Source organism: Saccopteryx bilineata, chromosome 4 (genome assembly GCF_036850765.1).
Source record: "Saccopteryx bilineata isolate mSacBil1 chromosome 4, mSacBil1_pri_phased_curated, whole genome shotgun sequence".
Classification (NCBI taxonomy): Eukaryota; Metazoa; Chordata; class Mammalia; order Chiroptera; family Emballonuridae; genus Saccopteryx; species Saccopteryx bilineata.
In genome coordinates, this window is record NC_089493.1 from 14858651 (window position 1) to 14881916 (window position 23266).

The 23266-nt window shown below is 43.2% G+C and overlaps 1 protein-coding gene across 5 annotated transcripts in view; it reads right to left on the reverse strand.

Moving 5' to 3' along the window:
* The window catches only part of ZC3H14 (zinc finger CCCH-type containing 14), a 38958-nt gene that overhangs the window by 7885 nt on the left and 7807 nt on the right, over positions 1-23266 (reverse strand). For 4 of the 5 annotated variants that reach the window (XM_066276923.1, XM_066276922.1, XM_066276921.1 and 1 more), the window contains exons 3-10: positions 21284-21398; positions 17746-17786; positions 16310-16505; positions 15558-15987; positions 14486-14646; positions 14029-14129; positions 12262-12417; positions 4880-4954 (exon numbers count right to left, since the gene is read on the reverse strand). In XM_066276923.1, the coding sequence (XP_066133020.1) occupies positions 4880-4954; positions 12262-12417; positions 14029-14129; positions 14486-14646; positions 15558-15987; positions 16310-16505; positions 17746-17786; positions 21284-21398 (1275 nt within the window). The remainder of the gene's footprint in view (positions 1-4879; positions 4955-12261; positions 12418-14028; positions 14130-14485; positions 14647-15557; positions 15988-16309; positions 16506-17745; positions 17787-21283; positions 21399-23266) is intronic. The other variant, XM_066276925.1, reaches the window with a different exon arrangement.

Consider the following 23266-nt stretch of genomic DNA (forward strand, 5'->3'; position numbering starts at 1 on the left):
AAAAGACAGCAAGGAACACACTGATCTTCAGTGCAAATAACCACAGCTCACTCACATCATCTGCAACATGCTTCTTGGGCCCAACTACTTTATACACTTTATAAAATATACCAAGCCCTGAAGCCCGGAATGCAGATGGCTGCCCTATCAACTGACTCGAGTTAGTGAGTGCCACTTTTCTTAAAGTTAACAGGCAAATAACAGAAGCAAATTCATCTTTCACTTAAAAAACTAAACCCTTGCGAGCACCGTGCTGGGCACACAAAGAAGAACAGGAAAATAGATGGATACACAATTTTAAAACAGTCTGCCCCACACAGAGCCCTCCAAGGGGTGTAACAGGCACAGACGGAGCCCTCCGAGGGGTGTAACAAGCGCTGGGAGAATAAAGAGCTGGTGACAGAACGAGCAGGAGTAAACCAGGAGGGTGAGCTGCGGCCCAGAGCGCTGCAGGCAGAGGACACTGTGTGGAGTAAGGGGCGGCTTTCACAGGCACAGGAGCAGGAGACACGGGGGAGGTAGCGTGGCTAGAGGGCTGTGTGTGGCAGGCTGAGAAGGTGAGTGACAAGGCATAAGGGTTCCTGTGTCAATGAGTTTGAATTCTGGCCCAGAAGTCAGAGTAATCAAGAGAGGTCCTAATGGGTCACATGCTTAAATGGGTTTTCAGAAAAAGAGACAGTGTTAAGAATGGACTGGAGTCCAGATCTCGGCTATGAGGCTGCTGCCCAGGAGATGTACTGAGGCTCTGAGTTACCCGATTCTCAGCCCTTTCCCTATTCTAACCATCCCACCATCATCAGCACCAGACCTCACCGTGCAGCGCATTTCCAACCACCAGAGGGGGCACACCGCCCTCCCCTGCAGGGTGGCAGTGAGCAGGAGGAGGAGAAATGAAATGACGCAGGAGCAGGAGAGAGAGCCAGTTTAAAAGGAGGCAACGACACGGGGGCCAAGACATGGGAAGGAGCCGAGGGCCCTTGGGCAGAGGACTGGATAGAGACGTGGCCCACGTACACACGGGAACTCCGCGGCCACGAGAAAAGATGCCGTCTGCACCAGCATGGATGGATACTGAGAATCCCGTAAGTGACGGAGGTCAGATGGGAAAGTCAACCACCACAGGCTTTCACTCACGGAGGTGACACGACTGAAGCCAACAAACAAGCAAGACGGATGACAACTCAGAGACACAGGCAACAGTACGGTGGTCACCAGAGGGAAGGGAGGTGGGGGAGGGGTGGGGGAGGGTAAGGGGGCAAGGGGTCAGCTATATGGTGAAGGGGGAGACTTGACTTGGGGTGAACACAATGCAATACAGAGATGATTCTAGAACTGTACACCTGAAACTTGTACTACAATTTTATTATCCATTGTGGGCCCAATAAACGTAATAAAATTAATGAAAAAATAAAAGGAGGCAAAGATAAATCTCCATTTTAGATTGATTTAGTTGGAAGTTTTGTATCTCTCACATGTTTGGGAAGAAGCTGAAAATCGGATGTGACCAGTGGGGCGCGGAGACAAATAAGAGAAACAGAGCCGAAAGGGAAGGTAAGAACGTTTAATAAGCTGTACATATTCAGTGCTGTGTCTTCTCACTGAATCCACTCCCGTCATAGACGGCACTCGACTCAGTCCGAACCGACTCACGGAGCTCGGACAGTAGCAAAGGCCGAGTCCACAGTGAGCCCAGGGCTGCTGGCTCCTCCGCACCACCTGCACTCGTTCGAGGCAAAGCGGTTCTACTCTGCATCTTGGGAGAGAATACAGGAGACGACAGTAATGCTGAGCATAAGGCACAGGGGACAGGTAACACTTTAGAGGCAGCATAAGAGGCAAGGGGTTGATAAAGGAGAATGAAAAGGAGTCAGTAGAATAGACAGAAAAGTCCTGGGAGCCAAAGGATCAGAGACTGAAGAAAATGCAGAATTCAACTCTCACCAACTACAGAGCCCAGAAGAGTGTGCACTGAGGACAGCTGTACACCTCACAGCCACCGGCCACCGCTGCAGGATTGCCGTGAATAGCTGGGGTCAGGCAGAATCACACGGATGCAATACTGACATCTGGGTCAAGAACAGGCTGACCCCACGCTTTAGTTTCCTCCTGAAACCCCATGGAAATGTCAATAAAGAGTCAACTAAAAAAAAAAAATCTCACAAAGAAAATAATTGTGAAAAAAGATACAACTACATTTTGAAAGTGAACAACTAATTTAGAACTTTAAAAGCTGATTCCTAACCCATAATGAAGCAACCCAAGTGGACTCCAAGGCTGTCCACCCGAGGCAGAGGCACAGGCAGCACAGGGCCCGAGCCTCCCAGTACTGGGCGGCAGTGAAACGGACGTGTGCTCTGTGTCCATTTCAGACGTGGTTAGTTCTTTCTAAATTCTATTTTCTTAATTTCTAATCCTAAAACACCTATCCCCTACCTACATACCTGGAGCCTGACCAGGCGGTGGCGCAGTGGATAGAGCATCGGGCAGGGACACAGAGGACCCAGGTTCGAAACCCCAACGTCGCTGGCCTGAATGCAGGCTCATCCAGCTTGAGCCCAAGGTCGCTGGCTTGAGCAGGGGGTCGCTCGTTCTCCTGTAGCCCTCCCCCACCATCAAGACACATATGAGAAAGCAATCAATGAACAACTAAGGAGCCACAACAAAAAATTGACGCTTCTCAGCTCTCTCCATTCTGTCTGTCCCTATCTGTCCCTCTCTATGACTGTCAAAAAACAAAAATAAGCCTGACCAGGCGGTGGCGCAGTGGATAGAGCGTCGGACTGGGATGCTGAAGAACCAGGTTCAAGACCCTGAGGTCACCAGCTTGAGCGTGGGCTCATCTGGTTTGAGCAAAAGCTCACCAGCTTGGACCCAAGGTCGCTGGCTCAAGCAAGGGGTTACTTGGTCTGCTGAAGGCCCATGGTCAAGGCACATATGAGAAAGCAATCAATGAACAACTAAGGTGGTGCAATGAAAAACTAATGATTGATGCTTCTCATCTCTCTCCGTTCCTGTCTGTCCATGTCTATCTCTCTCTCTGTCTCTGTAATAAAAAAAAAAAAGTGATACGGTGATTAAGCCAAAACACTTTTCAGAAAAAAAAAAACAAAAATAAAAACAAACAAACAAAAAACAAAACCCAAAAAAAACCCCTGGAATTGGAGATCTGCTTTCTCATTGGCCATGGTTGGCAACATCCATGGATAAAGCATCATGGTCTCTGATAGAAAGGTGCTATATCAACTGAAAGCATACTATTAAAATTGCTAAAGCAGTCAGACTTCCTGATGAGCGCTGACCATCTCCCCCCGGAGAAGTAAAGCTTCGAGTCCTGAGAGCTCCCGCAGAGAGAGGGTCTCTGACAAGGGCTGCTGGCCGTGTCGAAAGAGGCCCCGCTGCAAACCAGGGAGGGGGCTGCTAAAGTGAACAAAGCCCCCACCCCAACTAGGAACCCAGGATGCCAACCAGAATTTTAAGTGCCCCCCCCCGTGACATCGGAGGAAAAATCCTTTCGGGAAAGACGGTGACCAAATTGGAAACAATGAGACCAGAAAATCTAAAACCATCTTTAATGTCCTCAGAGAAATAAAAGTACTGCATACATGAAACAAAACCAGTATGGCAAAGAAAACCATACTGGGGAGGGGTGCACAGATAAAAGGGCTCTCAGAAAAAAACAGGCAGGAGGTAAGCAAAGGACAGAGCCCTTCACAAGCCTCCTAGAACTATCTGATGACTCAAACCGGACTGGCGCCATGGATAAAATGAAAACTAAAGGAACAGATGTGTGAGAGCTGATGAAGAGACATAACATACACGGCCTCAGCTGCCAACCACTTGGAAAGAAAAGACCCTCATGCAGAAAGCAGGACAGAGCAGTGGGAGACGAGGGCACAAGCATGGAGGACAGCATACCACTTTACAGGGAGGAGGGCGGAGGCGAGCCAGGAGCGCAAGCGGGGCGACACAGCTGGCGATGACAGACAGCTCACCCACGGGGTAGGAGCTGGCGTCTGGGGAAGGTACCCGTCAGAGAAGACCAGCACATCTTTCTGGGACAACAGGCCATGGGAGGGTCAGAGAACACAGCTGGTGACTGGGGAGTCCTGGCCAAGGGGAAGCAAATTCAGTTAGGGGTCAACAAGCGGGGGGAAAGGGACCAGAGCTTCCAAAACAGAGGGCCCGTTGAAGGGAAATCGAAAGAAGGGGAGAAAGGACTTCTGGATTTATGACTGCGGGTATCCAATGGCTCCCACCATGTACTCAGCAGACATTATTAGGGATCACACATGCATCTGGCAAGGGCAATGGGAACAGAGATTAACAAAACTCTAGCCCCGGTCCTGAGGTGGCCCTGTGTGTGTGTGTGTGTGTGTGTGTGTGTGTGTGTGTGTGTGTCTGTGCGTCTGTGCATGCTGGTGGGGGGACAGACTTAAACAATGAAGAGACAGTGGCCCTAAGAACGACAAGCTCCCAGTGTGTCCCTGGCAATGGGATTCCAAAGCACAGTCAACCTGAGGACAAAGTTCAACGGGCTGACAAATGAGAGCAGCTCGGGGCAATGGCAAAGCTGGCAGGAGGAGAGCAGGGCAGGGACTCGAGTCATCCCCAGAGCAGGGCCCTGAGCAGCTAACGAACTCGAGTCCCAGGTGAAATGGCAACAAACAGAAAGCTTCTGAATGCGGTGAAAAATACAAGCACCATGTAATATAAAGAAAATGCAGATCTTGTCTTCCTGCCCCTAAAATATTTCACAGATCTAATATAGTATCTTAGAGCAGGATCTAAGAAACACAAGACACATTAAATGAAATGTAAGGAATGGAAACAGCAACTGAGAAATGCTAGATTACACTGAGAACGTAAGACTGTGACCGACCTGGACTGATCTGCAGAGTCTCCGCTATGACGGGGTCGATCTGCAGCCGCGGGAACAGCTGCCGCTGCGGAGTTCCTGGAACACACATTTAAAAAATTAACCAAGCTTAAACTACAATACTAACGTGTAATGTCCCAGAAATTATGCCCAAAATAATCTTTCTGGGTTCTTAAAAGTCCTAAAATTAGCAGGTGGTGCAGTCGACAGAGTGTCAGACTGGGACACAGAGGCCCCAGTTCAAAACCCAAGGTCGCTGGCTCGAGCAAGGGGTCACTCGGTCTGCTCTAGGCCCCGGTCAAGGCACATATGAGAAAGCAATCAATGAACAACTAAGGTGTCGCAATGAAGAATTGATGCTTCTTATCTCTCTCCCTTCCTGTCTGTCTGTCCCTATCTGTCCCTCTCTCTGACTCTGTCAAAAAATAAAAAATGTCTTAAAATTAAAGCTTAAGTAATACAACAAATAACACTTATAGACCAGAGGTCTGGGAGACAAAAACCTGTGAGTGTTAAAGCGACAACAGCAGGCACAGCTCGCTGTCCCCTCCGGAGGCTGTCCCCTGGGCTGGAGGAAAGCCTGGAGACGAAGGTGGAAGGGCGGGAGAGTCTGGGCCCCGCTGACACCACAGAGACCCTGACTGCCAACTGCAAGACCCACCCAAGTAGCATCTCCCTCCATCACCTGGGCTCACCACTAGGCCTCGCTCCACCCAGCCCTGGGACTGCAGAGCAAAGCCCTCGGGGTGTCTGGTCAGCGCGCTTCCAGAAGACCGACTAGGGGCTCGGCTGGACACTGAGGCCGCTGACAGGCACAACTCTCGGCTCTGCAGCCCAGTCCTACCGGAGAATGGAAAGAACCACTCGGATTCCCCAGAGGAAGATGCTCAGCTAGAAACAGACTCATACCTTCTTCAAAGTTACACTGAAAAAACAAAGCAAAGCCCTAAAATAAAAATGATTTTCTCCCTCTTCAATTTAAGGGTAAGCACTTAAAAAATTTTTTTTTCTTTATTGATTTTAGTGAGAGAGGAAGAGAGGGAGAAAGGGGAACGGGGAGGAGCAGAGGGAGAGGGAGAGAGAGACAGGAACATCGACCTACTCCTGTATGTGCCCAGACCAGAGATCGAACCAGCAACCTCTGCACTTCAAGATGATGCTCTACCAACCGAGCTATCTGGCCAGGGCTACAGTAAGCACTTTGAGGGATGAGAGAAGGTCCACATCTCTGAGCCTCCCCTGCCGAATGCTTAGCAAGAACCGGGTTCTCACTTGCACTGCAAACAGAAGCGTTATAGGCCAATGTACAAAGGGATGTGACGGAGAGGGTGCTGCCCACTGAAATACGAATCAGATGTTTGCATGCTTTTAGTACGTCCATCACTGGCGGTTTCAACAGCCTTTGTTCGCTCAGTGAGAACATGCCATTGCCATCTACCATTTCTATTAATGAGGGTTTTAAATTTTAAAAGCTAAACTCAATTCAGAATTTTATTTTTGAGAAATGTGGGAGAAGAGAGGGAGAGAGACGAAGGGAGAGAGACAGGGAAAGAGAATGAGAGGAAGGGATAGAGAGAGAAGCATCAGCTCATTGATCCACTTAGCTGTGCACCCATGGATTGCTTCTCATGAGCCTTGACCAGGACTCAAGCTAGCAACCTTGGCGCTCCAGGATGACACTCTAACCACGTGCGACTGGCCACGACTCCATTCCAAATGTAGCGTTTTCTCTTAAAATATTTTTATTACATCACTCTTTAGTAGTGTGCCAAAATAAAAGTAATTCCTTTCAAATTTATCCTAGTGAGAACACTGCAGACACAAGGAGCTGGCCTGAGAATACAGCAGATTCTGTCATTTAGTCAAGGCCAGTGCTCCTGTAGGGCAGCCTGAGAAACTGACCCGTATTCGGTTACAGCAACAATGTTCTCCCAATTCAAATGCAACAGATCTCTTCAACAGTGAGCATGAAAAAAATGATACATTATAAAGGCACAAGAAAGGGGGTTATTTTCTCACATTTCAAATTCTGCTTCTTGTTTTGCTGTTCAAAATATCATTTTAGAGAGATCCACTAAAGAGGATGGATTTCTGTTAAGTTCTAGACTTCTCGGTTAAATCACATCAAGTACAATTTTGTTACTAAAAGTCCATGAAAAATTCAAGCTCTTTGTGACTTGCTGCCACTGTATGAGAACTAGTCAAGTTACAGGGAAAGGCACAATGCCATGGGTGAGGATCTAGACAATATCACACACTAAGATTTACCTTTCTCAATGTTTCTAAGGAAGCCAATTATTTTTACATCAGTAGTCCTCGACTGTGATTCAAAATCTACTTCTTCTTCAAGATCTCTGAACTCTCTGTTGCATTCAGTTATTGATTTTAAATATTCATTCATTTTAACCTCCAAAGATGAAATTTTTGCTTCATTCTGTGACACTCTAACATTTAAATCAAAAAGATTTGCTTCCACTGTCAAAATTGCTGTTTTCATTCCTTTAATTTCATTGATATCAGTTGATATTTTCCTTAAAAGATGGGAAATATAGTCTAGCTCATTCAGTGAGCAAGAGGAACTCGTCACAGAACCTAAGTCAACTGGCTCAGGTGAGAAGAAAATCGGTAGAGATGGTGATGAAAACCTTGAAGACATTTTCATAAAATTCTCTTTCCTTCCTATTTTAAAAAATTTTCCTTCACAGCCCATTAAATTGTTTCATCAAAAGTAAAAGTACTGATTAAGGCTGCCCCTTTAAGAAGTATAAGAGAGAATAACATTTTAAACCTGTAACTAAAAAGACAGGGTTGTATCAATATATTTCTGGAATCACAACTCAAAAGTAAAGCCCTACTTACAGCTCCTCTCTAAACAATAAACCCTATTATGACATACAAGAGAACTCTGGTTTCTGATTGGCTGAAAACAAACATGTGACACACAAAGAATTTTCTATTATTTACCTCAGGACAAGAAGCACTGAAGGTCTGGGGCCTAAATTAAGCAATATGACATTAAGTACTTTATACCAAAATAGGATGTGAATTTAGTATACTTTAATCATGTCACCTATTAAACCAGTTTTTAAGCTTCAGATTATTTAACATTGTTTATCTAACATCTTCAGGTTCGTTTCCCCTTAAAAATGGAATAGGACAGTAGCTGGCATTTCCTTTGTAGGAAGAGGGCAGGGAGGGTAATTGGACCTATGATCATAGACAAATCTCTCCAAAAATACATGGTAATCATAGAATTCAACTGCACTGATATATGGTAGGAATTTAAAGATAGAAGGAATGAGAACTTGGCCTAGGTTTGATACTACACTATTATTAGATAAATGATTTTCTCCCATTTTCTTGACAGTTATTCTTTGAAACACAAAAATTTTAAACTCTGATCAAGTCCAATTGGTCTGTTTCTTAGGTCGTTTGTCTTCTGGTGCCACATCTAAGCAGCAGTGCCTGCCTAAACCAAGCTTTAGATTTATGTCTGTTTTGCTCTCCTACCTGCTCTGTAATTTTAGCTCTTATATTTAGGCCTTTGATCCATTTTGAGTTAATATACGGTCTACCGGAAAGTTCTGTCCGTTTTTGGAATAAAACAAAATACAAATTTTTCTTACCATCAATACACTTTATTAAATAATATAATTGTCATTATTATTAATGACTTGCCAGTGTGAGGGCAATTTGTATATCCCATTTTTGAAAAATGTTTTATCTTTTGATGCGAAAAATTGAACCAGTGATTGTTTGATATCTTCTTCATTTTTGAATTTTTTGCCCTTCAAAAAAAATTTTGTGGCCCTGGCCGGTTGGCTCAGCGGTAGAGCGTCGGCTTGGCGTGCAGGGGACCCGGGTTCGATTCCTGGTCAGGGCACATAGGAGAAGCGCCCATTTGCTTCTCCACCCCCACCCCCTCCTTCCTCTCTGTCTCTCTCTTCCACTCCCGCAGCCGAGGCTCCATTGGAGCAAAGATGGCCCGGGCGCTGGGGATGGCTCCTTGGCCTCTGCCCCAGGTGCTAGAGTGGCTCTGGTCGCGGCAGAGCGACGCCCCGGAGGGACAGAGCATCGCCCCCTGGTGGGCAGAGCGTCGCCCCTGGTGGGCGTGCCGGGTGGATCCCGGTCGGGCGCATGCGGAAGTCTGTCTGACTGACTCTCCCCGTTTCCAGCTTCAGAAAAATACAAAAAAAAAAAAAAAAAATTTTGTAAGGACAAAAACAAGTGATAGTGGGAGGGTGCTAAGTCCAGGGAATATGGTGGATGCGACAGAATTTCCCAGTCTAGTTCTGCAATTTTTTGACGAGTCCCCAAAGCAGCATGTGGCCTGGCATTATCATGATGCAGTATGGTGGGCGTGCCGGGTGGATCCCGGTCGGGCACATGCGGGAGTCTGTCTGACTGCCTACCCCCTGCTTCTCACTTCAGAAAAATATAAAAAATAAAAATTTTAAACATAAATTTTTGATATGCAGTAAAATCAGCATATCAGGAAAAATTTATAGTTTAAATATATACATTTGAAAAGAGAAAGCTAAATTTAAAAATTGGATCTATTAAAAGAGCAGAAACTAATGAAATAGAAAAGTGATACCAGAAGAGAATCAATAAAGCCAAAATTATTGTTAAGTCTTTGGAAAGCCTGGCAAAATAATCTTCTTATGACAGACCAATCCCAGACAAAAAGAGAAGAAACACAAACATTGTGAGGTTCTAGGGCAGGCTAGTAAAAACAGAGTCTGGAGAGATGAGAGAACACTACAAACCACTCATGCGAATACATGTGCCTATTTAAATTTTAAAAACCGGTCACAAAGCTGTAAAACAGTGAGTAAGCACACTGACTAATGGTTGTTTGCAGATTGTCACTTTGTGCTTGCAAAGGAATGAATCCAGTAATAGTAACAGTCCTCATCAGTAGAGCTACTGGATACCACTTCAGTTCTTTCACTTTAAAACAAAACAGTGACATAGAAAACCACACAAAACAAGTACTAGCTTAGTGAATTCTCAGCCGGCGACACTCCCCGGACAGCGTCCAGGTCAGAGACAGGACTATGCCGTGACCTCAGGGCCTCCACGGCCTCATCCTGGGAAGTCTCCTCCGAACATAATCACTGCCAGCCTTTATCAAGTTTCTGTGCTTTTATCACACAAGCAGGTGTTTCTAGACACCAGAGCTTAATTGTGTCCCCTTTATTTTGTTTATTAATCTAAAATTCTTGGGCTTTTTGACCTATACAGCTCTCAGAAACTGACTTTGCCTGTTGCACAGTCTTGGTGCAGTTCAACCAACAATACTTCTCTGGCCTCTCCTCCTCCTAGCTCACTGCTGGTTCAGAGACTTCAACTCAGGTACTTGATCACTCAGGTTCAAAGTCTCTGGCAAGTCTAATGTAGTATTTTTATTATTTCATCATCAAGAGGCACAAAACAGCTGTTTTTCACTTTTCAAAAATGTTTTAGTAGCCATTAATCAACAGTGCCTGAATTATTTATTTTTATGTATTGATTTGAGAGAGGAAGGGTGGGAGAAATATCGATTTGTTGTTCCACTTATTTATGCCTTTACTGGTTGATTCTTTGTGCGCCCCGACCGGGGATGGAACCTGCAACACGGTGTATTGGGGCAATGCATGACTGACTAACTGGGCTACCCGGCCAAGGCAGTGCCTAGATTCTTTAATGCACTGTAAGCTGAAAAAAAATTTAAAAAACAGAAGAAAAAGAAAGGAAGCCCAAAAACATCCCCTGTGATTGTATCATTTTGTTTTTACTAGCTAGGATGATTTTAAAAGATGCTTCTCTCATCTGTATCAAGAGCTGGCAAACATCTTATTTAGGTTATGACGGTTATATGGTCTGTTGCAACTATTCAATTCTGTGGTTCTAGTACAAAGCAGCCAGAGATAATACATAAACAAGCAAGGTATGGTTCCAATAAAACTTTATTTATAAGAGCATCTGCTAACTCCTATACACGTACCACTTTGTTACCCAGTAGCACCATTCTTTAAGAAAAGACAGCATAAATGCTCAATTATTTATCTTAGGTATCTATTATTTTCTGGAGGGTAACCAATTAAGGGTCCACTTTTAGAAAATATCACCATGGCCCTGGCTGGGTAGCTCAGTTGGAGGACTGCCCTGATACAGCAAGGTTGAAGGCTTGATCCCCAGTCAGGACACAGTTAAGAATCAACCAATAAATGCATAAACAGGTAGAACAAATCAATGCCTCTCTCTCTCTCCCCCTTCCTTCCTCTCTCTCTCAAATCAATTAGTAAAACTTAAAAAAGAAAGAGATGAAAAAACCCTGTTGGTCTTCGCAAACTGCCCCATTCACACGGTCTAGTCACTACCTACAGGCTACTTTGGGGTCTTCCCGTACTCAAGTTCTTCAATAACTGGAACTGCACATAATGCTCACATGGAAAACTGCACAATATAAAGATGTTTTTCAAAAGCAGAGAAGTAAATCTCAGATGAACCTGGGCCTATTTGAAGGACACAGCTGAAGAGGAATAAACATGTAACTCTAGTGTTTGAAAAGTGTAAGTTAGAAATAACATGACGAGCATATAGTCTTGGTGGGGGTCTTTAAATTCAGACGACTACAGAAGACAAAAAAGAACGAGAATCTTTCCTGATGGGAACAGAAGGAACAGTGGAGAGCAGTGAGTGAAGACTTGGGCAGACCCAGGGCTAGACAATACCGCTGCGAGAAGGCCAGGCTGAGGGGATCAGTCCTGAGCCATGCACTGGAGAGACATGGGGGGGGGGGGGGGTGATGCTATGAGGGCTCTCACAGAGAAGCCATGTAATAAGCACAGTAAGTCTCATTTTAGATGGAGAGTGTTTGTACAGCAGCTGGGGATGGGGGACTGGGAGGAAGGGAGCAGAAAGGTCAGCTGGAAGCTAACTGTAGTATGTCAGGCAAAGGAAACAGCCGGGCCATGAGGACAATAAAGCGTGTCTGACAGGTCACAGAGAGTGAACACAGAGAAAGGGGTGATTCAAAAACAGCATTTCAAATTAAAGAGAACAGGGATAGGAATTAACAGAAAGAAGGAAAGCTAGAATGTAGATATCTCTGTATCTTTAAATTTGTACTTTCTAAAGACGAGCAACATACTGACAATACTAAAGTGACAGTTCATAGAAATTCATGCACTGTTCTTTCTACTTTTGAGAACATTAAAAATGTCAATGATAAAAAGGGTTTTAAAAGTCTGAAAAATCTAAGTATAGATTTCTCTTGGTCCTTTTTTATTCTATTTTTAGGCTAGTGAGCACTTCTCCTACAACATTTCATAAACAATGAGAAATAATGCCTCCTGAAAACAGTGTAATAGATGGTGAAATAGTATTTAAATTATTACCTTGACTTTTTTCTATATTATCCCCTTTTGTTTCCTCTTCTTTAATGGGAGGACTTATTCTAGAGGTCCTGCTTTGCCCCTGGACCATTTCTGCCAGCAGTTCTTCTTGAGAAGTTCGAGTTCTAGGAGCCACTGGAAGCGTCTGTTTCTGTGAGACTTTTACATAGAAAACGAAAAGATGGAAATGGAAATGTAGAAATATATCAAACTAAATAGTCATATTAAACATAAGTGCTTCCACTTTAAAACATGAGGCATTTGAAACAGCTCATAGAAACCACTTCATTTTTTTCTTACAATATGCTCAAGTGATATAACCTGACTTAAATACCTGTTTGTATGCCAACAGCATCTATCCGTTTTAAACCACATACCATATATACACTAAAGCATATACATCTTCATTTTTAACCAAATGCAATTTAGATCCTTTCACGATCTCATAACAACTTCAAATTGTAATTTAGATAAACTATATAAAGAAATAATTTCAATGCTATTTCTCAAAGAAAAAAAAACTTGGGGGATCTTCAACTATTACAAAAGCAGGAAACTTCAGGGTCACAATGAGTAACATTCCCTAAATTCCTCATCATTTTAAACATGATTGTGTCAGACTAAAAATGGGTGTGTAAATAGAATTGTTAGGTCAAGTATAGGCCTTTGCCTGATAATTCTTATCCTATATGCCAGAAACCTGTTCAGTTTTACATTCGGAAGTTAAATCAGGGCTGAGGAAAAGCAGGGGGCAGATGACTACCAGGATCAAAAGCTGACAGCTCCCAGTTTACTTCACTTTAGAGAGGGTCACAGAAAGAGATGCAAAAACGAATGGGAAAGTAGAATAGTCATCAAATACAGAGTGTGTAGCAAAAATAAAACATATACCATATTTCCCCACATATAAAACACATCCTTTTTTGAACAATGTGGGGGCTAAAATCTGGGTGTGTCTTACACAGTGGTTGGAGGGTTTTTACTTGCATTTCCCACTTTTCCACGTGGATGCCGAGTTGTACAAAATTTTTTTTTTTTTTGTATTTTTCTTAAGTTGGAAACGGGGAGGCAGTCAGACAGACTCCCGCATGCACCCGACCGGGATTCACCCGGCATACCAACCAGGGGGCGTTGCTCTGTTGCAACCAGAGCCATTCTAGAGCCTGAGGCAGAAGCCATGAAGCAATCCTCAACGCCCGGGCAAACTCTGCTCCAATGGAGCCTTGGCTGCGGGAGCGGAAGAGAGAGACAGAGAGGAAGGGGGGGGGGGGGGTGGAGAAGCAGATGGGCGCTTCTCCTGGGTGCCCTGACCGGGAATCGAACCTGGGACTCCTGCACGCCAGGCCGACGCTCTGAGTTGTACGAATTTTATGATGAATAAAACTTAGCTCAATAACTTTATGTAATACCTTCTTTTCAAATTTCAGGCCCCAAAATTAAGGTGTGTCTTATACATGGGCACACCTTATACATGGGAAAATACAGTAATACTTCCTATTTATTATATATTTCACACACTGAAGAGAGGAAGTAAAAGATATTACAACTGCTAAAAGTACTAAATTCCACTGACAGTTTGGAAAATTTCTCAAACTGGTCCAATTTCCTTTTAAAACTATTCTTCTAAAAACAGATTCTTCTCTGAACCTCACCTTGGTCTTGACGTTGCGTAGGAATTTTCGTTTTACTACAGCTTGGGGAGCAGTATTTCTAGCTTACTCAGGTTACAGAAATCTTTTACTTAATGAAAACACGATCCATTTAAATTACCTGTAGAATAGTTAGTTGTTTTTGTTACAGATTCTTGAGCTTCAGATATAGCCTTCAAAATTAGATTCTTGTTAGCTTGTTTAGAAGGAGGAAGTGAGGGTCTAAAAAGGTAAGAATATTTTGATTATAGATTATTTCACATACTTCACATACTAGCCGTCCGTTATGTCTTTACTGCAGCTTTCTTTCAGGCTTTGAACAGACTAGTTGTAGTTTTTAGGAAATGCCAACTAGACTAAATTCTTTTAACTTTAAAAAATCATAAGTCTGATAAACTTTTCCACCCATTTTAGTTTTTAATATTCTCCAGTTTCTCTTCCATTCATGTTTTTTTCAAAAAACCAATGGAGAAGTTTTACATGCTGTAATTTTTTATTTTCATGCTATACTCTTCAAGAAGCCAGAAGACTCCACCCACCACGCAGGTGCAGACTAACGCGCAGCCACACGCAGGTACCTCCGCTCGGGCTTCGCCGGCACAGACACGCTGCTGGACAGGCTTCCCGCGCGGGACCCGCAGTCGTCATCCTCCTCCTCCTCTTCTCCGTCGTCACTAAACTTCTTCACTTTAACAACTGAACTTACCACAGGCAATTTCCTCTTCCGAAAGTTTTCTTCCTGCAATCAGATCAATTTATGCTTATCTAGTCTCAGAAAGTACTGAAGTTCTATCACTGAATTTTTTTTCTTTTTAAGAAAAAGCCAATCACATTAATAAAAAATATACATATTGGCCCTGGACGCTTGCCTTCAGTGGTAGAGCGTTGGCCCAGTGTGTGAAAGTCTCGGGTTCGATTCCAGCCAGGGCACACAGGAGAAGCAGGAGAAGCCACCATCTGCTTCTCCACCATTCCCCTTTCCTTTCTCTCTGATCCCCCCCCCCCCCCTTCCCCCGGGCAGCAGAGGCTCCACTGGAGCAAAGTTGGCCGGGGCCCTGAGAACAGTTCCATGGCCTCTGCCTCAGGCGCTACAATGGCTCTGGTTACAACAGAGCAATGCCCCAGATGGGCAGAGCATCGCCCCCTGGTGGGCGTGTCAGGTGGGTCCCAGTCAGGCACATGTGGGAGTCTGTCTCTCTGCCTCCCCGCTTCTCGCTTCAGGAGGAGGGAAAAAGTGTGTGTGTGTGTGTGTGTGTGTTAGTATCTCTAATAGTCAACCTTTGGTGAAAACAATAACTAGTGCTTTTCATTTATAAGCAACAACATGTAGCACTGTTGAGAAAACTAAAATAGTTACTCTCATCTTTAAGAGAACATTCTGTGAAAACTCTAAAGGTGACCTAAAACCCCACTAAAACAGTAAGGTAAAAGTATCTCACATGTTGGCATGCCAAGAAAATAAACATGGGTGAAATATGTGTAGAAATCAGTCATGGAGAGAAAAGTCTGATTGGTGTAAAATGGTGAGTAGCACAAAAATTAGTTTAAAATAAATTTGCAATTATGTATTTGGTTATTTCACATACTATCTAGTATAAAGAACTGTCCATTTTCAGCCCAGCAAGCTAAGACTGACAAATAGATACAAACCTCAATACTCATTTTTTCTGAGTTGTTTCTGAAGAAGGGACTATAAGCCTCCTCTAAGCTGTTCAGTACTACCGGTTCGCACAGACGTCCTGTTTCATATACCCGGCTGTTCTGTAAATCGAGTTGCTTGGCAGCATGAATACTGTTTTGCTGCTGTTGAAATTGCAACCTGTTTAAATGAACACCATTATCTGCAGTTCGACTTGCAGGTGGTCGATAAATTTCAATAGAAGGGCGAGAGGAACCGTAAGTAAGTGTCACTGTGGGTTTCTTCTGAGATAAGGGATTCTCCTGTACAAAATTCAGGTCTTCATCAATAAGATCATCTGGTTCTGGCTTAATATCAATCACATCTTCAGAGGGGGCCGGCTCCCTCAGGGGCTTCACAGCTGACATTAGTCGGGTTGCAGCTCCATCATCATAAGTCTGTCTATAAACACACACAAAACATATTACAATCGATTTAGAGGGTTATGTTCCAATCGGCAAATGTATACTTAAATTGTAATGAAAAGGTTTGCATACCCCCTTTATGTATTTCATTAAAATCTACTTTGAAATTGCATCCCCCTCATACTATTATTTGAGATAATCATAATTTGGTCTCATCCATTCTTTATTTTACTTAAAAAAATTGCTCATAATATCACTATTTCAAAATTTTCTGAAAATGGTAATTTAAAGATAGAAAAACGAATGTTAACATCACATACATCCCCATCTGCCCACTGAAGGTCACACAGGACACCCACCTGACATGAGAGGCTTTCTGCTCCTGGGAACTCGAGGCCACCCTGGAGTCTCTCTTCTCGGGCCGAGCGCTGGTGACAGGCAGGGGCGGCACTGCGGCCTCGTGCCTCCTCTCATCGCCCCGGCCGGAGCCGCTCCTGTGCGCAGGCACGCTACTATCAAAGATGTTCGTGTCGGAAGACTTTAGACTAGAGGGGTCTGGAAAGAAAAACACACGATCATTTTTAACTATTTTTATTACTTTGATACTTCCCCTAGCTCATCACCAATTTAAAAGCAATACATGTTCTTCCACATCATTTTTAACCCTCTGAGTAGTACGAATGTTCATATAACATCCTCATGCCTCCTGACCATCCAGAGTACGATCATACAAAAATTTTTATTTTAAAAATGTGTAAGGCAACATTAAAAAAAGTCAAATGTATGTTCTTCTTGTTTCCATAAATTGGTTATCAAAAAACATAATTTTAAGTTAATAAAACAGTAACAAACTAATTTTATTTTTAGGAAAAAAAACTCACTCCTGGGGATCAGCGAGCATTAAAAAAACTCACTACTCAAAGGGTTAATAGCTGAATATCATTCCATACATAGTAATGTAACTTATTCAATTTACTATTACTGGACTTTTAAGTAATTTTCAATTATAAAGTATTGCAACATCCTTAAGACTAAACTGCAAACGTCTATAATTACTTCCTTAGGATAAAATGCGTACTCCCCTCCCTTATATTATCTTTGAGCCTGGGCCAGATAGCTTGGTTGGTTATAATGTCATCCCCACAGGCAAAGGTTGCAGGTTCAATCCCCAGTCAGGCCTGACCAGGTGGTGGCACAGTGGATAGAGTGTCGAACTGGAATGCAGAGGACCCAGGTTCAAAACCCTGAGGTCGCCGGCTTGAGCACAGGCTCATCCGGCTCCAACATGGGCCCACCAGCTTGAGTGCAGGGTCTCTGGCTTGAGTGTGGAATCCTAGACATGATCCCATGGTCGCCAGCTTGAGCCCAAAGGTCGCTGGCTTGAACCCAAGGTCGCTGGCTAGAGCAAGAGGTCACGTGCTCTGCTGTATGTAGCCTCCGAGTCAAGGCACATATTAGAAAGCAATGAGCAACTAAGGAGCTGCAACAAAGAATTGATGCTTCCCATCTCCCTCCCTTCCTGTCTCTGTCTCAAAAAAAAAAAAAAATCCCCAGTCAGGGTACATACAAGAACAGATCAATGTTTCTTTCTCTAAAATCAGTAACTTTAAAAAGACATAAATATTCTTTGCATTATATAAATGTATTGCTCTTAAATTCATAAAAATACATGCTTCCTAAAAAAGTTTTCAAATTTATGGGCTTTTCCCATCAAAGCAGTTAAAATTGCTTTAAAAAGAAAAGTAATCATGTGCTATAGCAAATTCCAAGAAAAGCCCATTTTTATGAATCTTACCAGTTGTAACAGAGCGAAGTTTGTCTAATACACCATGAAGCCTAAAAGAAAAAAATATAAAGCTTGCTTTAATCAGGAAAGATTTTATTTCTACTATCACTCTAAAAATCTGATGATGTTATAGAATCAAACTTCAAACAAATATTGATAAATGGTATTTAATGGATAAATAGCAGTCAAGTTTCATTTCTTAAAAAAGGCTTTACATGAATGCTATAAGAGCTATCAAAAATCTTATCTTTTTCGACCCTGGCCGGTTGGCTCAGCGGTAGAGCGTCGGCCTGGCGTGCGGGGGACCCGGGTTCGATTGCCGGCCAGGGCACATAGAAGTGCCCATTTGCTTCTCCACTCCCCCCTCCTTTCTCTCTGTTTCTCTCTTCCCCTCCCGTAGCCGAGGCTCCATTGGAGCAAAGATGGCCCGGGCACTGGGGATGGCTCCTTGGCCTCTGCCCCAGTCGCTACAGTGGCTCTGGTATCGGCAGAGCGACACCCCTGAGGGGCAGAGCATCACCCCCTGGTGGGCAGAGTGTCGCCCCTGGTGGGTGTGCCAGGTGGATCCCGGTCGGGCGCATGCGGGAGTCTGTCTGACTGTCTCTCCCCGTTTCCAGCTTCAGAAAAATACAAAAAAAAAAAAAAATCTTATCTTTTTCATCACTATTTTCAACATCTAGACTCTGAAAAAACAAGGGCAAAAATTTTAAGACTGAACTGGGTAGCTCAGTTGGTTAGGGCATTGTCTGAATGGCAAGGTTGCAGGTTAGATCCCTGGTCAGGGCACATACAATAATCAACCAATGAATGCATAAGTGGAGTAACAAATCAATGCTTCTCTCTCTCTCTAAAAATCAATTAAAAAAAGAAAAGAGAAATATAATTTGACTACACTGTCTTACTAAAAAAAATGTTATTTTGGCCTGACCAGGTGATAGCATAGTGGATAGAGCGTTGACCTGGGATGCTGAGGACCCAGGTTTGAAACCCCAAGGTTGCCTGCTTGAGCACCAGCTCATTCAGCTTAAGCGTGGGATCACAGACATGAGCTCAAGGTCGCTGGCTTGAGCAAAGGGTCACTGGATCAGCTGGAGCCCCCCCCCCAATCAAGACACGTAAGAGAAAGCAATCAATGAACAACTTAGGTGCTGCATCTATGAGTTGATGCTTCTTATCTCTCCCTTTCTGTCTGTCTCTAAAAAACAAAACGAAATAAATGTTATTTCCTTTCATAAGGACTAAAGACGCAACAATAACTTAGCTAAATATGTATCATAAACATGTACTGTAGCTTACTATTACAATTGTTTAGGCACAGTTTAATTTTATCTACCAGCATAGTTTCTGAAAAAACTTAATTCTGAGGTAAAAAAACTTAATCTCAAAATACACTATTATTCCCTGACCTGTGGTGGCGCAGTGGATAAAGCGTCCACCTGGAATGCTGAGGTTGCCGGTTCGAAACCCCGGGCCTGCCCAGACAGGGCACAGATGAGAAACAACTACTGCTAGTTGAGGCTTCCCACCCCTCCTTCTCTCCCTCTCTCCTCTTTCTAAAATCGATGAAATCTTTTAAATATATATATATATTATATTTCACCAAAACTATTATTTACAAAAACCAATGCTGTAAACAAACACGGACCATAACCTTGCTTATAATGTAACCTATTTTATTTTCGTAGTTATGTATAAGGCAAATGTCTTACAATCCTTCCAAGAGGCCATACCTCCTGAAACACCATAAATAGCTCATTATGTTTCACCTAGAACCCAGCCCCACGCCGCCGTCACCTGGGACACAATTACTGCAGGCCTCCAAAGAACCAGATTTGTCTATTTGGGACTGGTGTCAATAAACATTTAACTCAGGAAAGCAAAGGGCCAAAAAGAGACACCATCACTTGCATGAGTACATGTTAAAGAACTGAATTTACAGCAAGATAAAAATTTAAAAAGTTGAATTAATTTGATCTTAAATTCAAATTCAGTCAGAAGTCTACTTATGTAAGAAATTTGTCTAACACATTCTATCAAGTTATCTGAGAAATAATCTACTAGGTCAATCTCCTATATTAAATTAGTGGGACTAAAACTAAAGTAATCCAAAGGTTGAACGTAAGTCAGGTCATAAAAATGTACATGAAACAAATACCTGGACTAATGAAGACTTTTAAATAAATAAAGAAACAAACTCACTCATGATAATGGTGACTACTTCCCTAGTCAAAACACCACGATCTCTTCTGGGGGGAAAGGTGGGGGCACATTCTGAGGATAAACTGGAACGAGTGTGTTAACAAGATGGAACGAGGCCACGCCTGTATTTACGAAATGTTTTAGGTTTCAAAAGATTTGAAGATTGATGACTGTACTTCATGTTCTTCAAAACTGTGATATGGTCCTGGCCGGTTGGCTGAGCGGTAGAGCGTCGGCCTGGCGTGTGGGGGACCCGGGTTCGATTCCCGGCCAGGGCACATAGGAGAGGCGCCCATTTGCTTTTCCACCCCCCCCTTCCTCTCTGTCTCTCTCTTCCCCTCCCGCAGCCAAGGCTCCATTGGAGCAAAGATAGCCCAGGCGCTGGGGATGGCTCCTTGGCCTCTGCCCCAGGCGCTGGAGTGGCTCTGGTCGAGGCAGAGCGACGCCCGAGAGGGGCAGAGCATCGCCCCTGGTGGGCGTGACAGGTGGATCCCGGTTGGGCACATGAGGGAGTCTGTCTGACTGTATAACGCCCATGTGGTTTGAAAAAGAACACTGAAAATTACATTCTTATATTGAACACAAAGTTGCTTATTTTAAAATTTCAAACTTCAAAAAGTTGGAAACTTTTAAAAAATGATTTGAAATTGTTTTCAAAATCCTTACCCCCTAAGAATTAACTCATTGGAGAAAGCAATTTAGGAAGTCAACCCAGTCCAAAAATAATCTGCAATTGGTTTAGGCTGGAGGAAAGGAATAATAAGATGTAGTTAACATACAGATAACATACTAAGGACTGGCTATGGGCCAGGCACAGCTGTGAGCACATGACATGTATCAGCTCACTGCACACAAGGATGAGTTGCCATTCCCATTTTACAAATGGGGAAACCAAGGCAGGAGGCAGACCCAGGATTCACCTTGGCAGTCTGGTTCAGAGGCTGTGCTCCCATTGCTCACAATCTGTCTGTCTTTCTTTCTTTTTTTTTTGAGTGAGAAGCAGGGAGGTGGAGAGACCCCCAGCAACCCAACTGGAGCCACTGCTCTGTTGCTCAGCCATAAAGCCATCCTCAGCGCCTGGGGTCAACTTGCTCATTCAAGCCATGGCTGCAGGAGGGGAAGGGATGGGGTAGAGAAGCAGATGGGTGCTTCTCCTGTGTGCCCTGACCGGGAATCAAACCCAGAACTTCCACATGCCAGGCCAACACTCCACTGCTGACCCATCCAGCCAGGACATAATCTGCTTTGCCACACTGAGCCTGACTCCTGTCAAGAACTTCTTTGCAGACAGAATACCTACTCTAGCTCGTGCTGAGTTTGGTCTAAGGGTAAATATTCAGAAACATACCATACGGTGAATCGAACTGTGTTGTTCCCTAGGAACAGGGACAGGTCCTCTGTCATTTGCTCCTGACTTTTCTTGTTGGCCACCATCACCATAATGTAATCAGGAAGTTCTTCATCTATTTAAAAGGAAAAGTATATAAAAACCTTTTTATGTTTTCCTCAAAATTCTCTCCTTAAAGTTGACGTGCTTGAAAATATAGATGTAGCTATAAGAATTAATATCTCAGCTCTACTGAAGTTATGTTGGACAAGAAAGTATAGCTCTTTTATTCTTCATTCTATATGTATTTCAATTACTACTAGAGGAATGGGAGTTGGAATAACTAATATTTATATAAAACTATTAATAGATTTTTCTGAATTACACCATCAAACTTCAGAGTGCATAAATTTCATCTTTTTAACAATGCTCATTAATTTCAGAGAAGCTTCCAGAAAGCACATGGACATTCCTCAAAAAAAACTGAGTTTTGTTTAGTTTAGTGTTTGTTTCAAAATGATACTCATTTCTCAAGAGAACACCTTTATTCTTGGTACTCAGGGTAACAACCTTGCAGCAACATCAAATAAAACCACCAAAAAGTCCTACATCATTTGAAAATTCAATCTTAAGATTAAATAATTTCAAGTCACTGTTTTATACTAACATTGTACCTTCCTACACAGTGATAATGAGGGGGTCTAATATCAACACAAATAAAAACCACCTTAGTAAAAAGGTAGAAAAGCAAAAAAATCATCCATCAGAAACTCTAATCCCTACCAAAAAAAAAATATTTAGATTTATCACCTTAAATACTCATATTTCTACGTAGGCAGAAAGGTTCACTTCAAAAGTACTATCAGAAATTTGTTTCAAGGAGAAATGTCAAAAAAAAAAAAAAAAACCAGTTCAAGCCTGACCAGACGATGGCGCAGTGAATAGAACGCCAGACTGGAACACGGAGGACCCAGGTTCATATCCTCGAGGTCGCCAGCTTCATCACCAGCTCATCTGGCTTGAGCATGGGATCACAGACATGACCCCAAGGTCGCTGGCTTGAGCAAGGGGTCAATCGCTTTGCTGTAGCCCCCAGGTTAAGGCACATATGAAAAAGCAAATCAATGAAAAACCAAAGTCTCACAACGAAGAATTGATGTTTCTCTCCTCTCCCCCTTCCTGCCTGTCTGTCCCTATCGTCCCTCTCTGTCCTGGTCTCTCGCACTTAAAAAAAAAAATTCAGCCTGACCTGTGGTGGCACAGTGGATAAAGCGTCGACCTGGAAATGCTGAGGTCGCCAGTTCGAAACCCTGGGCTTGCCTGGTCAAGGCACATATGGGAGTTGATGCTTCCAGCTCCTCCCCGCTGTCTCTCTCTCCTCTCTCTCTCTCTCTCCCTCTCCCTCTCTCCTTTCTAAAATGAATAAAATAAAAATTTAATAAAAAAAAAACCAAAAAGGTGTAATATATATATATATAAAAAAATTCAGTTCAAGAAAAACACAGCTGTATTGAGGAAGACCAATCACAAATGGAGAAAAATTGGATTATTTGACGAAAGCATACAATATAAGTGAGGAACCCTGACCAGGTAGCTCAGCTGGTCGGAGGATCATCCGGATCGACCAAGGTTGAGGCTGGTCCCCAGTCAGAGCACACGCAGGAATCAACCAATGAATGTATAAATAAGTATAACAAATTGATATTTCTCCCTTCCCTCTAAAATCAGTAAGGTTTTTTTAAAAATGCAAGGAGATACAAGGACAAGTAGCCACTTATTATTTTCTTTGGAGAGTATTAAAAGGCCCCCACTGCTTTTTGATGTTTAGTAAAAAACCTTGGTAGCTTACACATGCAAAGCGGACCTGCTACTGGTTGCCTCGGTGACCCAGTACCGGTCAACAAAGACACTGGAACGCTTTGGCAGTCTGACAGGTTCTCTCCCCCATATAAGTGACGAAAAAGAATAAGCAGTGCTGTAAGTGTATGTTTGCATTTTCTAAAA